The 17,986-nt window shown below is 43.0% G+C and overlaps 1 protein-coding gene across 1 annotated transcript in view; it reads left to right on the top strand.

The window, feature by feature from the left end:
• The window catches only part of KCNG2 (potassium voltage-gated channel modifier subfamily G member 2), a 130,289-nt gene that overhangs the window by 86,426 nt on the left and 25,877 nt on the right, over positions 1–17,986 (top strand). Inside the window, exon 2 of the mRNA XM_053250997.1 lies at positions 16,838–17,669. Within this exon, the coding sequence (XP_053106972.1) occupies positions 16,914–17,669 (756 nt within the window). The 5' untranslated portion in view covers positions 16,838–16,913. The remainder of the gene's footprint in view (positions 1–16,837; positions 17,670–17,986) is intronic.

Raw genomic sequence — 17,986 nt, 5'->3', positions numbered from 1 at the left:
TTTCCCTTCTCCAGCAACCGCAGATATGTGCTGACTTAGCTTTTAAAATGTTGAGGTAGAGTTGTTTGAGTGACAGCAGCACGGTGGTGGTGGTGTGTGTGAGAGGGAGGGGGAGAATTAGTCGGGAGAAAGAGGATGTGCTGTCAGTGGGCTGAGATGAGCATATCAAGAAGAATTAGCAATTAATAAGATAGTCAATTCATAAACCGTTTTAAACTTGTTTTCATAATAATATAAATGTTGAATTCAACTGTTTCTGCATGAGGCCTGATTGTGTGGACAGGATCCCCAGTAGCATGTGGATCTCATTGTGACCCTCTCTAGCCCCAGCACAGCGTCTTTCCAGTGGCTTTTACTGGCGTCTACTAGAGTCTACTTTGTGCTTGTTTTTAGGTAGTTTCCAGTCCCAGAAGGGCTCACAGTCTTATTTATTTTTCTGTGTAAAAGCTTTGTGAATGTTTGTTTGAATAGTGGTATATAAATACTCATAGTAATAATAGTCATTGTCAGGGCTGCCAAGAGCTGGTTCAAACCCTGGTGGAAAATAAATTTCGGGGTTCTCCAGCAAGTGAAATAAATGTTCCCGCTGGCACCTCCACCTCTGCCCCTTCCTTGTCTTCTCTGCTACGCCTTCGCGCCTTGCCCTTCTCTCTCATGGCAAGCGCGGGAGCGACTCGGGCTCATCATGATGATGGCGGTGGCGGCGGCAAGTGGGCGGGAGAGTGTGAGCCTGTGGGCTAATATTATTAGATAGATAGATGCAGGGACTAAATGGGGTCTATCCAGAAGCTTGGGCTTAAGTGAATTCATGTGGATCCTGTATTGAAATGTGTCTTTGCATGCATGCAATGCAGGGTGGGGGTGGGGGGTGGGAGTGGATTCCTTTTCTGGTTGGAATACCTGCTCAGGAGCACTTGTGCTGGGAGCGGAGCAGGTGTACTTAACTGGGAGCACCAACTTCCCTTATTTCCCCAAGATGAATAGCTGGCCTTTGCCCAGCCCAGCCCCCAGCCTCCTCTGCTGCTCTCCCTTCTTAGTCTTTCTAAGGATCCTGAAGTGGGGAGGAGCTGAACTGTCACCAGCTGCTAGCCCAGAAGCCCATCTATGGGAAGGAAGGGAGAAGAGCTATTAACTGGAGCCGAAGATGCAGTGAGGCGTGGGGGACCTCACCGATTGAAGCAAGCGAGGGGAAGGTGCACTGGAAGAGTTTTCAGGCAGCCGTGTAGGCAGGATGATAGGAGCAAATCTTCGGGGTGGGAATTGGAGCAAGGCGCTGAGCTGAGAACATCCAGGCTGATTCAGTTCCATGAGTGGAACTTCAGTGGCTCAGGGAGAAAGTCCATAGTTGAAAAGAATCTCTTTGCCAGCTTGCAGAAATGCACGGACTGTTTGGCAAGGCAACAAGGGCCACAAGCGCTGGCCAAACATAGCGTGGTGACGGCATGACTGCCTGCTCGAGCCAGCTCCTCTGCATTCATCTCTGCATTCATCTCCCTCAGACTCACTGATCAGCTGCAGTGAGTCTCCCTCAGTCTTGGGTGCAGACAGGGCAAAATTTTCAACATTTTATCAATGATTTAGGTGAAGATCTCCCTTCTGGACCTCCGGGCCCCAGTAATTTGTAATTTGTACTGGCTCCCCACCCTCCTGTTGGCGCTGGTCATCATCATCTGCACTTGATCCTTGGCCTTACTTTGAGCACTGCCAAATGTGCATTCCCCTGTACATGGTTGACACATGAATGGGTTGGACCTGGTTCTCTGGAAGGCCTCTCTTTTTGGCCCTTCTGAGTCTTAGAAACAGGTTCTCTGTTCTTCTTGAGTTGCTGTGTTCTGATCTTGCATTCTTTTTCTGCTAAGCAAGATTGCAAGTTGTTTTTGCGTCCCCCGAGCCTGGGAACTGAAGGTGTCAGGCTTTTGTGTCCATGTTTATGACGTCTGTTAGCTAAAAGAGAGAGGTTAGATATTGTCAGCCATCAGCACTTTTTGAGTAATCTTATATTTGATCAGATAAGATTTTATTTTTGAAAGTTTTCATTTTTATTTCCTATAAGTAACCCCCCACTCCCAAACCTCTCTGGGGAGCTTCAGCCATACCTTCACTCATATCCATATCAGAGCTTCACTCATCCATACCTTCACTCTTACTTACATGCATGCATACACCTTCTTTCTGCTCTTTGAGTGTAAGATATTGGGATTGTACCCTAAGATTGCCCATCTTGCTGCCTGTTTCAGTGCACCTTCTAGTTACTTGGCTTCATCACTTGCACACCAGGCAGGTATGTTAGGGAGTCCTCAGTGCCTTTCTCCACTCCTGAGGAGTCTATTATGATTTTTCCCATCCTTTCTTTTTGGGTGTACATGATAGAAGTGTGTGTGTGTGTGTGTGTGTGTGTGTGTGTGTGTGTGTGTGTGTGTGTGTGTTTAGCTAGAAAAGCCAGATTAATGTTTATCTTGTATTAGGTTGGGATAGAGGGGGGCAAAATTCCCTTCCTTGATAGGGGGAGCAGTTAGCTCTCTCTAGAATTAAGAAGGAAATCCATGAAACTGAAAGTTGTAAGAGAAATATATTGGTTAAACTCGAAGTTTCCTGCCTCCACTTAATTCACCTAGCACCGTTAACTAGCTGCCAGGAGCTCTCACTCCTAGTAAATTTGCATACAATCTCCCTAAAGTTTCACTAAGATGTTAGCATTCAATCACGCTGTGTACTTTTTACATGACCTTGCTCTGGGTCCCTGCTCTGCAAGCATAAACAGGATCAATTCACTTTGTGTGCCAAAATTCCATAGGATTAAGTGTCTGTTTTCTGCAGTGTAGGTCATCCTAGAGTTGTGAGTTGTGTGCCCGGCATGCCTCTGGATAGACAGGATCATATCCAAAGCTGAAGCTAGCTCATATCCAGTAGTTAGCTAGGTGGTGCCAAAACCCCAGTTCTGTTCCTGTCTTGCCTCAGGAAGCAGCATTTAGAGAGAGCTCCTTGCTGATTGCATTCAGGCTAATTTTCTTCTTCCTTTCCTCCCCTCCCCCTCCCTCAAATTGTGCCAGGGTGGGAAGGGAGTCGGTTTTGTTTGATTTTGCCAAATTCCAGCCACTTTCTTTGTTGTTTACTTCGGCTAATCGTGTCTTGTTCTTTATTTTTGTTCTCCATTTATTTTCCTCTCACTCTCTGGATGTATCCTCCCCACACTGGAGAGCTTTTGGTGGGTTCCCTCTCCAAGGGGCCACAATCTGAGGGCAGGCTTAATCTCCCCAACAAACAGCCTCCCTCTGGTCGCACATGCCCCCACTCTGCCTCCCCTTCGGGTACAGGCATGGCACATTCATCCCTAACTGCCGCTTTGGGCTCCAAATGCCCCCAAAAGCTATACAAAAAGGTGGCCAGGCTCTGGATCAACCGAAGCTGTGCAAAAAGAAGCCAAAGGCTCCAGTAGCCAGGCTCAGTGAATGTCTCTTACTGCAGGTGGTGTGTCAGCAGTGCCAATCCCACCATTTACTACCAGCCCTCCTCAGCCACCACGAAGGCTCACAAGATGTTGCTGTACAGCCGGGCACCATTATCCCACCTGTGCCAAAGACCTCTGGTTCCAACATTGGGGAGGGAAAACCGGCCAGGCCGTGGTTTCCCCCGACTTGCCAGCCCGCATCACCATTCACACCCACAGTTAGGCACTCCAGGAACAAGGGACTTCCATACCATGCCCTGACCTGCCACTGCCTGAAACTCCAACTTACCCTCAATCTCATGCTGAACTTCTGCTTCTGCCACTGATGCCCAGGAACATGAATACTGATCCCCTGACTGCCACAGGGTCAAGAGACCCATTCCCTGATGATGTCTCATACTGGTTAAAATAATTTATTGTTAGAAAATGTAAATCTCTCAGCCCCTCCGTATCTTCTCCAGATACACCACCAGCTCTTCCTAACCTACTCCCCCACCAAACCAGGGGTCCTTCCCTCCTGTCCTCCTCACTAGACTCCAGTCCATGGCGCAATACCATTCCTTTGGCAGAGAGGGGTTGCTTCAGGCCTAGAACCATGTTTCCGCACCCCAAAAGAAAGGCCTCTCTTCCCTCCTCTTCTTCATATCCCCTCACCTAAAAGGCCTACTAGTTCTCCAGTACCTCTAGTACTACCTGCAGCTCCTCCCATACTATTCTCCCACCCCTGCCTACTCAGCCACCTCCAGACCCTGTAACAACAAATGGTACCAGTTAATACTAACATTCCCAGATCTGCTTCTGATTCTACTTCCTTGGACTCAGCCAAATCTCAGCATTCTCAATCATCTGATAAAAAAGAAGGTGAGCTCTCAGAGGAAGACACCTCTTCACAAGTTCCTGATTCTTTTCACCTATTTACTGCAGCCGGCTTTGATATTCTCTTGTCAAAGGCTAAAAGGGCCACTAATGGTGTCTCTCTCAGAGACATAGCTCAGCCTTCCATGGGATTAGTCCAGAACATCTTCCCTTCTTCTATCCCCTCCTAGGCTACTGTCCCTCCCCCCACTTTCACAACACCATGTTAGCAGAATGGAATTCTCCTTTATCTCTGTCCCTTGTAGATGCACAGCCTTTGTAGTGGCACAACTAGTTTTGGGAGCACTAATGAACAAAGAAGGGGATGAACAACTCAAAATTCCCAGAAAAGAAATGCTATTTTGTCCTTCACACGGCCCACAAAGCTCCAGCCACAATAATCAGAGCAGTGGCTACCAACTCTATATTTTCCCACACATCTATCCTGTGGACAAAGGACCTCCTGAGAATACCAAACTCCACCAGGGCATCAATAAACTTGCCAGAGCTTCAGCCCTTATGGCCAACTCCAGCTTGGGCTGCATTTAGCACGCCTCTAGAGCTATGGTCTCCGGTGTGGCAGTCCGGAGATGTCTTGGTTCAAACGTTGGAAAGTGGATTACAAATCTAAGTTGAACCTGGCCTCTACCCACTTCAAGGGGGCCAAGTTGTTCTGAAACTCTCTGGACTCTGTCCTAGTAGAGATCTACAAGAAAAAAGTGATGCCGTCTGGTAAAAGGGACTTCCATAGGCCATTCAGACATAACTCCCCTTCCTTTCGTCCCTACTAAACCTTTTCCAGGGCGACAGGCCTCCTTCACAGAACTTCCAATCCCAGACTTTCCTGGTGTCCTCAGCAGCAGCAACAGAAGTCCAAGAATCCAATCTCTCAGGCAGTTCCCACCCTCTTCTTCCCAACAAGGTCATAAGCAATGACTCACCTCCTGTTGGGGGCAAGCTCTCTTCTCCTCAACCTGGAGCCGTTCCACCTCTGACTGCTGGGTGCTGGAGACCATATCTCAAGGGTACTCCCTTGAATTTGCCTCCCGTCCCCTCGATCACTTTATTGTCACCCCGTTATCCAAAAATCCAACCAAACTTCATCAAATGAATCAGACCATTCAACACCTACTACAGATCCTAGCAATAGAAACTGTTTCCTTGACAGAATTGTGTCAAGGCGTATACTCCATATTATTTCTCGTGTCAAAGAAGGATGGTTCATGGAGGGAAGTGAGAATGAATAGGTTCAACCTCAAATGATGCTCCAGACGGAGTCCCTCAAGACGATCAAAGCAGCAGTGAGGTTTCAAGACTTACTTGCCTCCATAGATCTTTTGGAGGCTTACCTTCACATACCTATCCTCCCAGCCCATCAAAAATACCTCAGGTTCTACCTCAACAAACACATTTTCAATATAGAGCGATGCCCTTCGGTGTGCCATCAGCACCCTGAGTATTCACCAAGCTCATGGAAGCCCTGATCATGCACATGAGCATGGAAGGCATCCACATACACCCGTATTTGGATGATCTCTTGATCTGCTTCCCTTCTCCAAGCCAATCAATATGTCAAAAAGTCCATCCATCTCCTTCAGACTCACAGGTTTATTGTCAACTTCCAGAAGAGTCGCCTTGTTTCATCTCAGTCTCTCCAATGTCTTGGGGCCCTTTTTCAACACTTCACAGGGCACCGACCGCAGGGAGAAACTCTCATCTCTCATATCCCCCTTTCTGACCAAGTCTTCAGCGGATCTCATGCCTCTGATGAACCCCTGGTGGAGATGAGCCCCTGGTGGCGCAGTGGTAAAACTGCCACCCTGTAACCAGAAGGTTACAAGTTTGATCCTGACCAGGGGCTCAAGGTTGACTCAGCCTTCCATCCTTCCGAGGTCGGTAAAATGAGTACCCAGAATGTTGGGGGCAATATGCTAAATCATTGTAAACCGCTTAGAGAGCTCCGGCTATAGAGCGGTATATAAATGTAAGTGCTATTGCTATTGCTATTGCTATTGCTATTCTAGCTCAAATACAAGGCTCCATGATAGCCTGTCTGGAGTGCACCCTGTGGGCCCGGTAGCATTCTTGGCCATTACAGTGGCATCTGTTCCCCTTCCAGGACCTGATCATGTCACATACACACAAGGAACTTCTTCTGCCTCAGAAGCTATACCTCTCTTTACGATGGTGGCTGCCGTTGGTGCCCCCACCCAAATGATCATCACCACAGATGCCAGCCTCTCCAGCTGGGGGGCACATTGCATACACCCAAGGCACATGGAACACCAGAGAAAGCTAGAAGAGCATCAGTTGGCTAGAGCCAACTGGCCCTCCTGTACTTCTTACCACTCATTTGGAATCGCCATGTCCTAATCTGGACCAACAGTGTGATGGTGAAATCCCACATCAACAATCAAGGAAGAATGAAATCATGCTCTCTGATGACAGAATCTTACCTCCTCTTTACCTGGATGGAACAACATTTCCAATCCATCATGGTGGAACATCTGAGCAGCTCATCCAACCAAATGGTGGACTGGCTCAGTTGTCAGTCTCTGCTCCCTGAAGTTTTCCGACAAATGACCAGCTAACTGGGTCTCCAGGTTTGTCTCCCCATGAGCAGAAGTGACAGGCCCCTGCCAGCTCCCTGGCCACCAGGTTCATTACACATTTCCACTGACAGCCATCATAGCCAAGATCCTACAAAAACTACCCCAAGGAAAGGCAGATCTCATTCTATTTGCTCCATGTTGGCCCAGAAGACCACGCTTTTCCTTGTTGCTCTCTTCAAATGACCCCCATAGCCTCTTCCTCACCACCCGGATTTGCTCTCCCAGGGTCCCATCCTACATCCGGATCCAGACTGGCTCCAACTCTACACGTGGAAGTTGACCACTCAGCGTTAGCAAAAGGGGGATACTCCGTACTGGTGCAAAACACCAAACTTGCCTCACGTAGACCCAACAGAATCTACTAGACAACGTGGAAGACTTCTCACAATGGAGACACAGGAAACATATCTGTCCTCTATTTATTATTTTTTTATTTTATTTAGAATATTTCTATACCACCCAAAACATGTGTCCCTGGGCGGTTTACAATTAAACCGAATCTGTCATCTGGGTGGTTTACTCTATCATTGGGGATTCCAGAAGTGTTGGCATTCATCCAGTCAGGTATTGATATTGGTCTGCATCCCAATATGCTGAAGAGACAGAACTCTGCCCTCTCCTTGGTCTTCAAGATTGTTGTTCAAGGATCTTTTGTACACTATCCACATATACATTGCTTCCTTAAAGGAGCCAACAACTTAGCTCCTCCTCCTGATCATAGATTCCCTTCTTGGAACCTCCACAAGGCTTTGAATGCCCCAACTCAGGCCCCCTTTGAACATAAGAACAGCCCTGCTGGATCAGGCCCAAGGCCCATCTAGTCCAGCATCCTGTTTCACACAGTGGCCCACCAGATGCCGCTGGAAGCCTACAGGCAGGAGTTGAAGGCATGCCCTCTCTCCTGCTGTTACTCCCCTGCAACTGGTATTCAGAGGCAGAGAATTCCACAAGTTGATCATGCGTTGTGTGAAAAAGTACTTCTGTTTGTTGGTCCTAAATTTCCTGGAAATCAATTTCATGGAATGAACCCTGGTTATAGTGTTATGTGAGATGAAGAAGAATTTCTTGCTATTCACTTTCTCCACACTATGCATGATTTTATAGACTTCTATCATGTGTCCCTGCAGTTGTCTTTTTTTCTAAACTAACAGCCCCAGGTGTTGTAGCTTTGCCTCATAAGAAAGGTGCTCTAGGCCCGATCATCTTGGTTGCCTTCCTCTGTACCTTTTCCAGTTTTACAGTGTCCTGTTTTAACATCCCCCCTTCCTTAGGTTCAAATTATTTATTTTATTATTTTATTTTATTTAACATATTTGTATACCACCCTAAACACAAGTCTCTGGGCGGTTTACAACAAAACAATAAAAAGAACAAATAAAAAGGTTAAAACATTACAAATATCTTGGCCTTGTGCTCCATGAGCATCTCTCATGGAGACCCCACTGTGACTATTTAGCCACTAAGGCTCAACATACAGTCACAGCTGTATTAAAAAAAATTTACACCAAAGGGGCCTATTCCATTCCTGCTGCGCTGAAGGTTTACCAAGCTTAAATTTTAGCCCAGATGCTCAATGGAATACAGATTATTTTGACAGGAAATCTACAGTCACTTGAACGGGTTCAAATGAGATTTCTACAAAGTATTTTCCAACTCGCTCGTTGTGTCTCGAATGCGTCAATTCGTTTAGAGGCAGGCATTATCAGGATAGTAGCCCAGGCTTGGTTACACTTAATTAAGTACTGGCACGAAATTAACTCTCATGGGTTGGGCTTGATTCCTTTGGTTCTAAAGGACGAATATCAGTCTATTTGGAAGAAAAATGTACAGGTCATACTGGGTAATTGTGGGTTTTCTGAGCAATTCATACGCCCCTTAGGCCCAGATTTAGTCAAAAAAAAGTTTTAAAACAGAGAATTTGGGACCTGGAGAAACAAAGGGACCTGAGTAGGGTCTCTATTGGGGTTTATAATGATTACTTCTCAAGTTACCCACTTCCAGCAGTGTATCTTATGTACTTGTCTGCTCTGACCCAAAGGAGAGCATTCTCCCAGGCTCAATTTAATGTCTTACCATCTATGGTTTTGGAGGGAAGGTATAAGGGCATCCCTTACTGTATAAGGATTGACTCTGTCTCTGTAGTGCAGAAGTGGTTGAGACAACTGTGCATGTGCTCTTACACTGTACCTTTTACAAAACCATCCGTACCTCCTGGCTCGAACCTTATTTGTGCAAATTTTTGGGACATCAGGATGAGTTCTGTGTTGATCTCTTCCTGTCAGGTCAGCACAAGGGAATTACCCTTGTGAGGAGAGGAGAGCTGGTCTTGTGGCAGCAGGCATGATTTGTCCCCATAGCTAAGCAGGGTCTGCCCTGGTTGCATATGAATGGGAGACTTGATGTGTGAGCACTGCAAGATATTCCCCTCAGGGGATGAAGCCGCTCTGGGAAGAGCAGAAGGTTTCAAGTTCCCTCCCTGGCTTCTCCAAGATAGGGCTGAGAGAGATTCCTGCCTGCAACCTTGGAGAAGCTGCTGCCAGTCTGTGAAGACAGTACTGAGCTTGATAGACCAATGGTCCGACTCAGTATATAGCAGTTTCCTATGTTCTTATGTTCCTACCTTGGCCACAGCCAGATTTTGTGCAGCTGCTATAAAAATAAGAAATGTTTTAACCAATTTTAATTGATATGTTGTATGCGTTATTCTCCCCCCGCCCTTTTCTTCTTCTGATAATTGTATTATTACTGCTTGTTGTATGTATGTTGTGTTCGGTCTTGTACTGTAAATAAATATATATATTACAACAGTTTAAAATTTAAAATGTTAAAACTATTAAAAAATCATCAAACTATTAACACAGTATCTAATTAAAAGCCTGGGTGAACAAATGTGTCTTGACTGCCTTTTTAAAAGTTGTAAGAGATGGGGAGGCTCTTATTTCAGCAGGGAGCATGTTCCCAAGCCTCGGGGCAGCAATTGAGAAGGCCCGTTCCCAAGTAGCCACAAGATGAGCTGTTGGCAACTGCAGAACTTCTGATGATCTCAATGGACAGTGTGGTTCATAGCGAAGAAGACGTTTTCTTAAAGCTTTAAGGTATACCAAATAATTCATATTTAGCACACCTTGAAGCATCTACACACATAGAAGCATAGAAATGTTAATGCCAGAACCTGCATTTCCATGTGGGAACATCTTGCATGTTTAGATTATCCTATTATTATTATTTATTTACACAGTCAGACAGGTGTTATTGACTGGTTTGTTTTATCCAGACATCAAGTCCTTCCCAAGGACCTGGGATGCCAGAATTTTATTGTCAATGTTGTTGCTGTTGTTATAGATATCGTCGCAGAATATAGGCTGTTCCCAGTAAAGTTGCTTTTTGTAATTGGCTGATGGTGATTTCTGTGGCCCCTATGGTGTTGAGGTGCTCTTCAAGGTCTTTTGGAACTGCACCCAGGGCGCCAATTACCACTGGGATTATTTTGGTCTTTTTCTGCCACAGCCTTTCAATTTCAATTTGTAGATCTTTGTATTCTGTTATTTTTTCTATTTCTTTTTCTTCTATTCTGCTATCCCCTGGTATTGCTATGTCGATTATTTTGACTTGATTTCTTTCTTCTTCTTCTTCTTCTTCTTCTTCTTCTTCTTCTTCTTCTTCTTCTTCTTCTTCTTCATTCGATTTCTATACTGCCCTTCCAAAAATGGCTCAGGGTGGTTTACACAGAGAAATAATAAATAGATAAGATGGATCCCTGACCCCAAAGGGCTCACAATCTAAAAGAAACATAAGATAGACATTGTGGAGTTGTGTGTTTTTTTTCTCTCCAAGAAAAACCCACAAAATGGCTCTGTTCAACCAAATCATGGCCGGAAATGACCTCGGAGGTGATTTCCAGCCACCTGGGAACTGTGGATAAGCGGTTTTTAACCTATTTAAAGCAGCATATACTGAGGTTGGGTCTCCATTGCCCAGTCGTGGATACGCGAAACCACAATTGTCAGGACTGTGTGACACGGTCTACCTGTATGTTTTCTGTTTCAGAACTATCTTTCCCCTTATGTGCAAATGAATACAAATTTAATAAATTAATTTATTAATTGCCGATATGGCTAATAAATTAAGATTTATTGTTGGGTGACAGCCCTACTTAATTCCCACTGATCCTTCCCTTCTCCTTCATTCCCAAGGTCATTGGTTGATAATGTAATCCCTAATTGCCTGCAGTCAGTCAATCAATCAATTAATTTTTCTTCTGGCCCAGTGGCCATGAAACAGCTGCATGCTATCTAGTTGTTTGTGGATCCACAAAGGCCAGTCTGCTGTATGCATCAGTTAAAAATATTTCAATTGTGTCATAGTACCTTTCTTAAACTTCTTATTGGATGGGGCAATCTTTGTCTTCAGACATCTGAATCAAGCATCTGTTCTAGGCAAGATTGCATGTATGTATCTACAAGCAGGAAGAGAAACTGACCCTAAGGACAATGGAGAGTTTTTGAGATGGTGTAGTTTGAGAATTGCTAGGCTGCACTAGCAGATTGGATGCCTTTGATACAAATTCCTCTGAGCATCTCTTTTTCAGATCATGAATTAGACCTCACATTTATGGTACAGCATATCTCTCAATAACATCTGTTCAAAAGAAAGTGCTTGGTTCCTTTTCGTTTGAAGGAATTGAAAGCCCAGATTATTTTTTCCGTTGTAATAGGATTTTTAAAAATGACACCATTTGATGGGGTGAAGGGGATAAAAACCTTGGCAAGTGTGAAGTGTGTCTGGGGCATTATTAACTGACACCCAGTGATTTTAATATGTGCAGCAGGCCCTTGCAGAATAATATATGGGTTCTGAGCAGCAGCTTGTCCTTTGCAGCATGAAAATAAATGCTTGAAACAAAAACTTGTCACTCATAATGATTTTTACAAAACAGCCTCTGTAATGTTCTCTCTTGCTTTCAAGAAATCCTGACATTTTCATGCATGTGAAAGCGTCTCAAGATGGCAGTGGCAGGTAATTTGTCTGGAAGTTACATGGCTCCAAAGAGGGAATACTTGTTGTGTAGAGGGCATGGCCCCCTAGTAATGAAACTTTGTAAATGATATGTGAAATGTGCATAATCAGCCTGTGTGTTATGAAAGGCCCTGATTGTTTCTTGAACTGGAAGATTTGTTTGCAAACTCATCAGTTGCTCAGTAACCTTCTTATTTCAGGGGTCCTTGGAGAATATGAAAAGCTGGCAGTGTTGTTTGTGGTTAGAATGAAGTACCCCTCCCATCTACAGCAATGAGGTGCTTGTCCAGAAATGTCCACCTCTTTTGACCTCTGGCCTGTTCACTGAGCTCTTCTCACTTGTTACTCAAATGATTAATTAGCCTCAGAGTCCCCTTCCAGCAGCCGTTCCACTGCTACTGAAACGTGTGGCCTTTTGGAAAGGGTCTGAACAGATTAAGTTAAATGCAGCAAAACAGCAGAATGCCGTAAAGGCGCAGTACAAAATCAGCCATATAGTTGCCTAGGACCTTTATTATTCTTGTTTTCAATATTCTCTTGATAGTGTTTCTCAAATTTTGGCTGTCCTTCCAAAATGACCATATTATACCTTCAGGGCTCTCCCAAGCTCCTGTTTAGCAGGCAAGCATGTGCAGATCCTTGCTGGCCCTGCTTTTTGCCTTTAAAGCTGCTTGTCACACAGAAATGAAATGAAATTTTTCCTAGCATGGAGATAAAGTGATATGAGAAGCTTCACCAGCTTAATCTCTGAGAGTCAAGCTATGCTGCTAGAGATAAGAAATACATGTTGAAAAGATGGCACCCTAATCTGTATCATACCACCTAACTTCAATTCAAACACAAGTTTGAATCAATGACATCAGTCTGCCCATTCAACTCCTAGTTGTCAAATGTACAGCAATGAAGTGGACTGTACATGTGAGAACCAGTCCTAAGGATTTCTGACAAGTGCTGGCCCACAGTTTGCAATGTGTCCATGTGTGTAATGTTTACAGACCTGGATTTAAATAGCTGGCACTGGCAATGTGGATAGCCTAGTCGCAGCTAATAATGGGTTCTGGGTTGAGAAACTGAATGTTTCTCTGTGTTGATTGTAGGCAGCATTCTGACTCTTCCTAGTGCCTTCAACACATATTAACACTTTAAGGTCAAAAGAAGTCCATGAGAGGTGCTGGCACTGCTGCCTTTGCTCTCAGCTTGGAAACTGCACAATTCACATTGCTTTTAAAGTCCTGGCTGTGACAAAATTTAACATATACTATCCCACAATAATTGGTGAATTCAAATCTAAACTAGGCAGTTGTGAAAAGTTGATACCAGGGAGAACAATGCCCAGTTTTACAACTGTTATACAACCCTTCAGGGGCCGCATCTTGCGCCCCAGCCATGCCTCCTGCATCTGATGTCAGACGCAGGGGGAAGTAGTTTAGCTCACAAATGGGGCTGTGCAGCCCCGTTTGCAAATTAAATCGGCCAGCACCGTGTTCACAGTGTGGCTGCAAGTGACTCTCCCTGCCTTTAAAAGGCAGGGAGAGCCACTCTGGCCGCGCTGAGAAAGCGGTGCTGGAAATTGACGGTAACACATGGACACAGAGTGGTGAAGAAAAAGCCAGGCATCGAGAAATGGCTGCCATTAACTATCTTTAATGCATAGCCTCATGTGTTCTGATACTCCCTACAGATCACTTTAAAAAGCAGCTGAGGTTTACTTTGCCTTGATATCAGATTGCATAGCCATAGTTCATAGAATGCTGTCACCAGTATAATAAAACTCACAAAATAAATAACACAGGGTTGATGACATACAAGTCGGATCTGGGACCTAGGATCTGGGTGGGAGGTTAAACAACTGTGGTGGGTTTTTTTCTTAAGCAATCACCATCTACAGAATTATTATTCAGCATATTAAGTCAATCTTTAGCAACTTTTATGGAGTTTTTAAAAAATCCCTTTCACATATCGCTGCTCCAAGATTGAAAGTTGCTTGGGAAAAGTAAGAGGCATGAAAGAACCTCCAGCATTTCCCCAGATTCTCACTCTACCCTGGTTCTATAGAGGGTTGTTTTAGCCCCTAGGCTGGGGGTAGGCAATAAACTGTGGCTGGAGAGCCAAAGTTGCCTCCCCCTGCCCTAGGCTTTAGCCTGGTGGTTCCCATTCCAAATATTAGTCAAGAGATTTAATTTTATGCCCAACCTTTATAGTTTAAACTATTTGGGAGAATGCTGGATCCAAGAACCGTGCCCTTCAACGTTCAACATTGTCCATATTCATCCATTTGTATTTAAAATACTGGGTATACCACAATTAGTACCCTAAACTGTCCAGTGAAGATATAACAGCCGAAGATATAATGCATGCTTGTCATGTCGCTTAGTTTATATAATATTTATAATATCCACAAGCGAAAGCTTATCATCCTCTCAGTTAGAGGAATGGAACCAACAAGTCAGATTTACACTGAAAGTAGAAGTGTATAGACGTTAATGTTCATGCCAAAATGTTAATGTACATGCCAAAACAAAAAACGTCTGCCAGAAGTTTTAGGTTTTAAAACCCCCCACTGTCAACACATTTTCTGTATATGCTGAAATGGAAATAAAAACTATGTCTTGGCCTTTTGCCAGAAAAATTGTATGCAGTATAATAAGTAAGGCATGGAATGGAAACATGGCACCCATATACTTGGCTCTTAATATTTTATCTCACCAGACAAAGCATCATATTCTGAAAGTACTCGCTTGTGATGGCAGTGCTCTTTCCTTTCCCCCTCTGGATATGCTTGCTCTGCAGGCACTTTGCAACAGCAAAACTTGCTAAATTACTTTTTAAAAGTGACTTACATACTGTGCAGTGTCCCATAGATCCAAGAGCGGGGTGTGCACACTGGTTCAATCCACCTCCAAACCCTAACTGTGCACGCCGCTGCCAGGCATGAAGAGGGTCTGTGGTGCCTAAGAATTGCATCAACCCTCTAGTGACAATTTTCTCATTAGGAATGATGGGGAAATTGTCTCTAGAGTGCTCTGGCACAATTATTAGGTGCCACAGAACATAGAACTGAGCATCGAACTGAGCATCGAATACAGAACGATGCTCAGTAGCATCATGGACAAGGTTTGGAAATGGATGGAACCAGAGTGACCCCACTCTTGGATTGGTGGGGACTGTGCAGTATGTAAACCAGTATGCATACATACATTTAAATGCATATAGATAGATAGAATACATCGTGTTAAGAAAGCATATCCACTGAATCAATATAATAAATATATCATTAGTTGGTTAAATTCCCTTTTGCCTTCTTTAACTTAATGTAAAATTACATCACTGGCTGAGTTGTTAATATTTTATGGGTTTTCACTACTGTCATTTTTACTTTTAGTTGCTTACAGAACAAAATACATAACAGAAATTATTTTAAAATTACATGAGAATATGAAGACCTCAATTTAATTCATTAATTCATTCACCAGCATCTGATTGTTTTATATTGTATGTTTTTCTTAAAATATAACAAGGAATATGAAGCATTACAAAATTAAATCAATTCAGATAATTTTTATATGGAAACATATTTTAACTGAAATAATGTCTATTTCATATTCTTTTAAAAGAAAAGAAAACCCAAAACGTAAAAGTAGACCATTTTCTTAATCATGTAGGATAAAACCAGTCTCCAAAACTCATTAATCATTTGTATTCTGGTAGCAAACCTTTTGAAGATTAATTTTATTAATATATATGGATCTCTCAGGCCATTGGTAACCCGTTTTTTAAAGGTTTGGTATGAGTTATCCAAGATGTGGTATATGTTAACCTAACATAATATGTTAACTGCTAGGTAGCATACATGCAGATGTTACATTAAAAAGTAATGGGTTTAACAAAAATCCTTTTTTTTTTTTAATTTTTGTAGTTCTGTCATTTTAGAGTTATGTCTTAGCCACTGTATTCCCTCTACCACATATGGATAAAATTTTCTTTATTATTTTGACAAAAGCAACAATATTCAACAACATGAAGATGTAATGGTGTTACAACTTTTATAGATTTTCCAAGGATTCCATTGGGTTGCACTGTAAGATACTTTCCCCTTAAGTTTATTGAAAATTGCAAGCCCATTGTAAAAATAAATTTTAATGTTTTCATTGAACAACACAATTAAAATCTGTATCTGATTTTGACGTATGCTACTTATAATGTTTGCTCTGATTACATGCTGCTGCCATGTAACAAAAAAGACAATATAACTTTGAGAAATGATTTCTTTGAAGAATACTAGCATCATATTCTTTTGTAGACTAAAGCTTAATTATTTTCATTGCCCACTATACCTGTTATGATCAGGTTAACAGATAAACACTAGTTATGAAGTGACTGGAATTACTATGGATAATTCTTTTCCAGATTCATTTCCTAAATTTGCCAGTGAAAAACCTTGATCTGTGCAGAAACCATATATTCGCCTTCTGTGTATAAAACCTCTTTGCTTTATGGGCAGATAAATGCCATGAAGTCTATAGAAGGAATATAGACAACTTTTGAAATATAGAACCTCTTTTGCACAGAGGTTCTTTTAGTCTGAGGTATACCATGTTGAGGCACAGCTTGCCCTGTACACTTGGAAAACTGCAGGACATGTGTATACTGCACAGAAAAAAGAAACAAACATCACACAAATCTTGCTACCTTTCAAAAAATGTGCTGTTTCCCATTGCTGAGTCCTTGAAGATTCCCATGCAGATGAGCTCTTTGTGATCTCAGCCCTTTTCTATAAGATCAGTGAGAGTCAGTCTTTCTCAAATTGGAAACAAAACTTAAATTGATCCTAAAATACAGAGGAGTTTTGTTTTGCCTTTATTAAAATGCTAACTCTGTGACTCTTGCTTTATTATTGTTTTTTTAGACTTGGCTTTGTGTCCCCATCAGTCAAGAATCCACTATTTCTTTGATTAGGCTGGGCACCCCCATGAACGTAACAAATGTATCAGGAAATGGCATTACTCCCTGGGAACGCAGATCCCGAGTTCACCTCATATTCTTACAACAACTTGGAAACACTTTGCGAGGTGCAGACCAAAAAAGGATTCTTCTACAAAAAAGCCAAACTTCTGCGTCCTGGGGAAGACTTGTGTTGCTTCACCCGCTGGGAGGACCAAACCCGGTATGTAATTATCAATGTAGGTGGTATCAAATACAGGATTGCTTGGACCACATTAGAGAATTGCCCATTGACCAGACTTGGAAAACTAAAATCATGCAACAACTACGATGAGATCATGGATATTTGTGATGATTATGATGTCAGCTGCAATGAATTTTTTTTTGACCGCAATCCTTGTGCCTTCAGGACCATTATGACTTTTTTGACAGCTGGGAAGCTAAGGCTCCTCAGGGAAATGTGTGCCCTCTCTTTCCAAGATGAGCTTGTTTATTGGGGGATAGAAGAGGAACACCTGGAGTGGTGCTGTAAGAAAAGATTGCGACAGAAGGAGGAGGAGATGGCTGAGGCTGCATTATTTGAAGATGAAATGGTAGCTAATGAGGAGCCCCAATGTGCCTTCGAGGACCGCAGCCGTTTGGGTTTGTGCATGAGAAAGCTCAGGGATATGGTAGAGAATCCTCACTCGGGAGTCCCAGGAAAGATCTTTGCTTGCATATCTGTTTCCTTTGTTGCCATCACTGCAGTTAGCCTCTGTATCAGCACCATGCCAGATCTTAGAGAAGAAGAAGATCGGGTAAGTGCATAGTAGAAGACAACAATACATGTTACTTTCTCAAATTCTAGAAATAGGCATACAATAAAATCATCTTCCTACAAGTAATTAATTAATTTTATTTGTAAGCCGGCTCAAAACACAGCATTAAAATAAAAACACATGACAAACATGACGCATTAAATCATAGACCAAAAGTAGGGGAGGGATACAAAATACAAAACGAAGCCATTTAAAAGAAGCAGTTTAAAAACTTTTAAAATCCGTTTTAAAATCAAAATTTAAATTTAAAAGGCCTGGGTGAATGACGGAGCCAGGCAAACCTCATTGGGGAGGCT

The sequence above is a fragment of the Hemicordylus capensis genome, chromosome 4 (genome assembly GCF_027244095.1).
Source record: "Hemicordylus capensis ecotype Gifberg chromosome 4, rHemCap1.1.pri, whole genome shotgun sequence".
In the NCBI taxonomy this organism is placed as follows: Eukaryota; Metazoa; Chordata; class Lepidosauria; order Squamata; family Cordylidae; genus Hemicordylus; species Hemicordylus capensis.
This window is presented reverse-complemented; position numbering and strand designations above follow the sequence as displayed.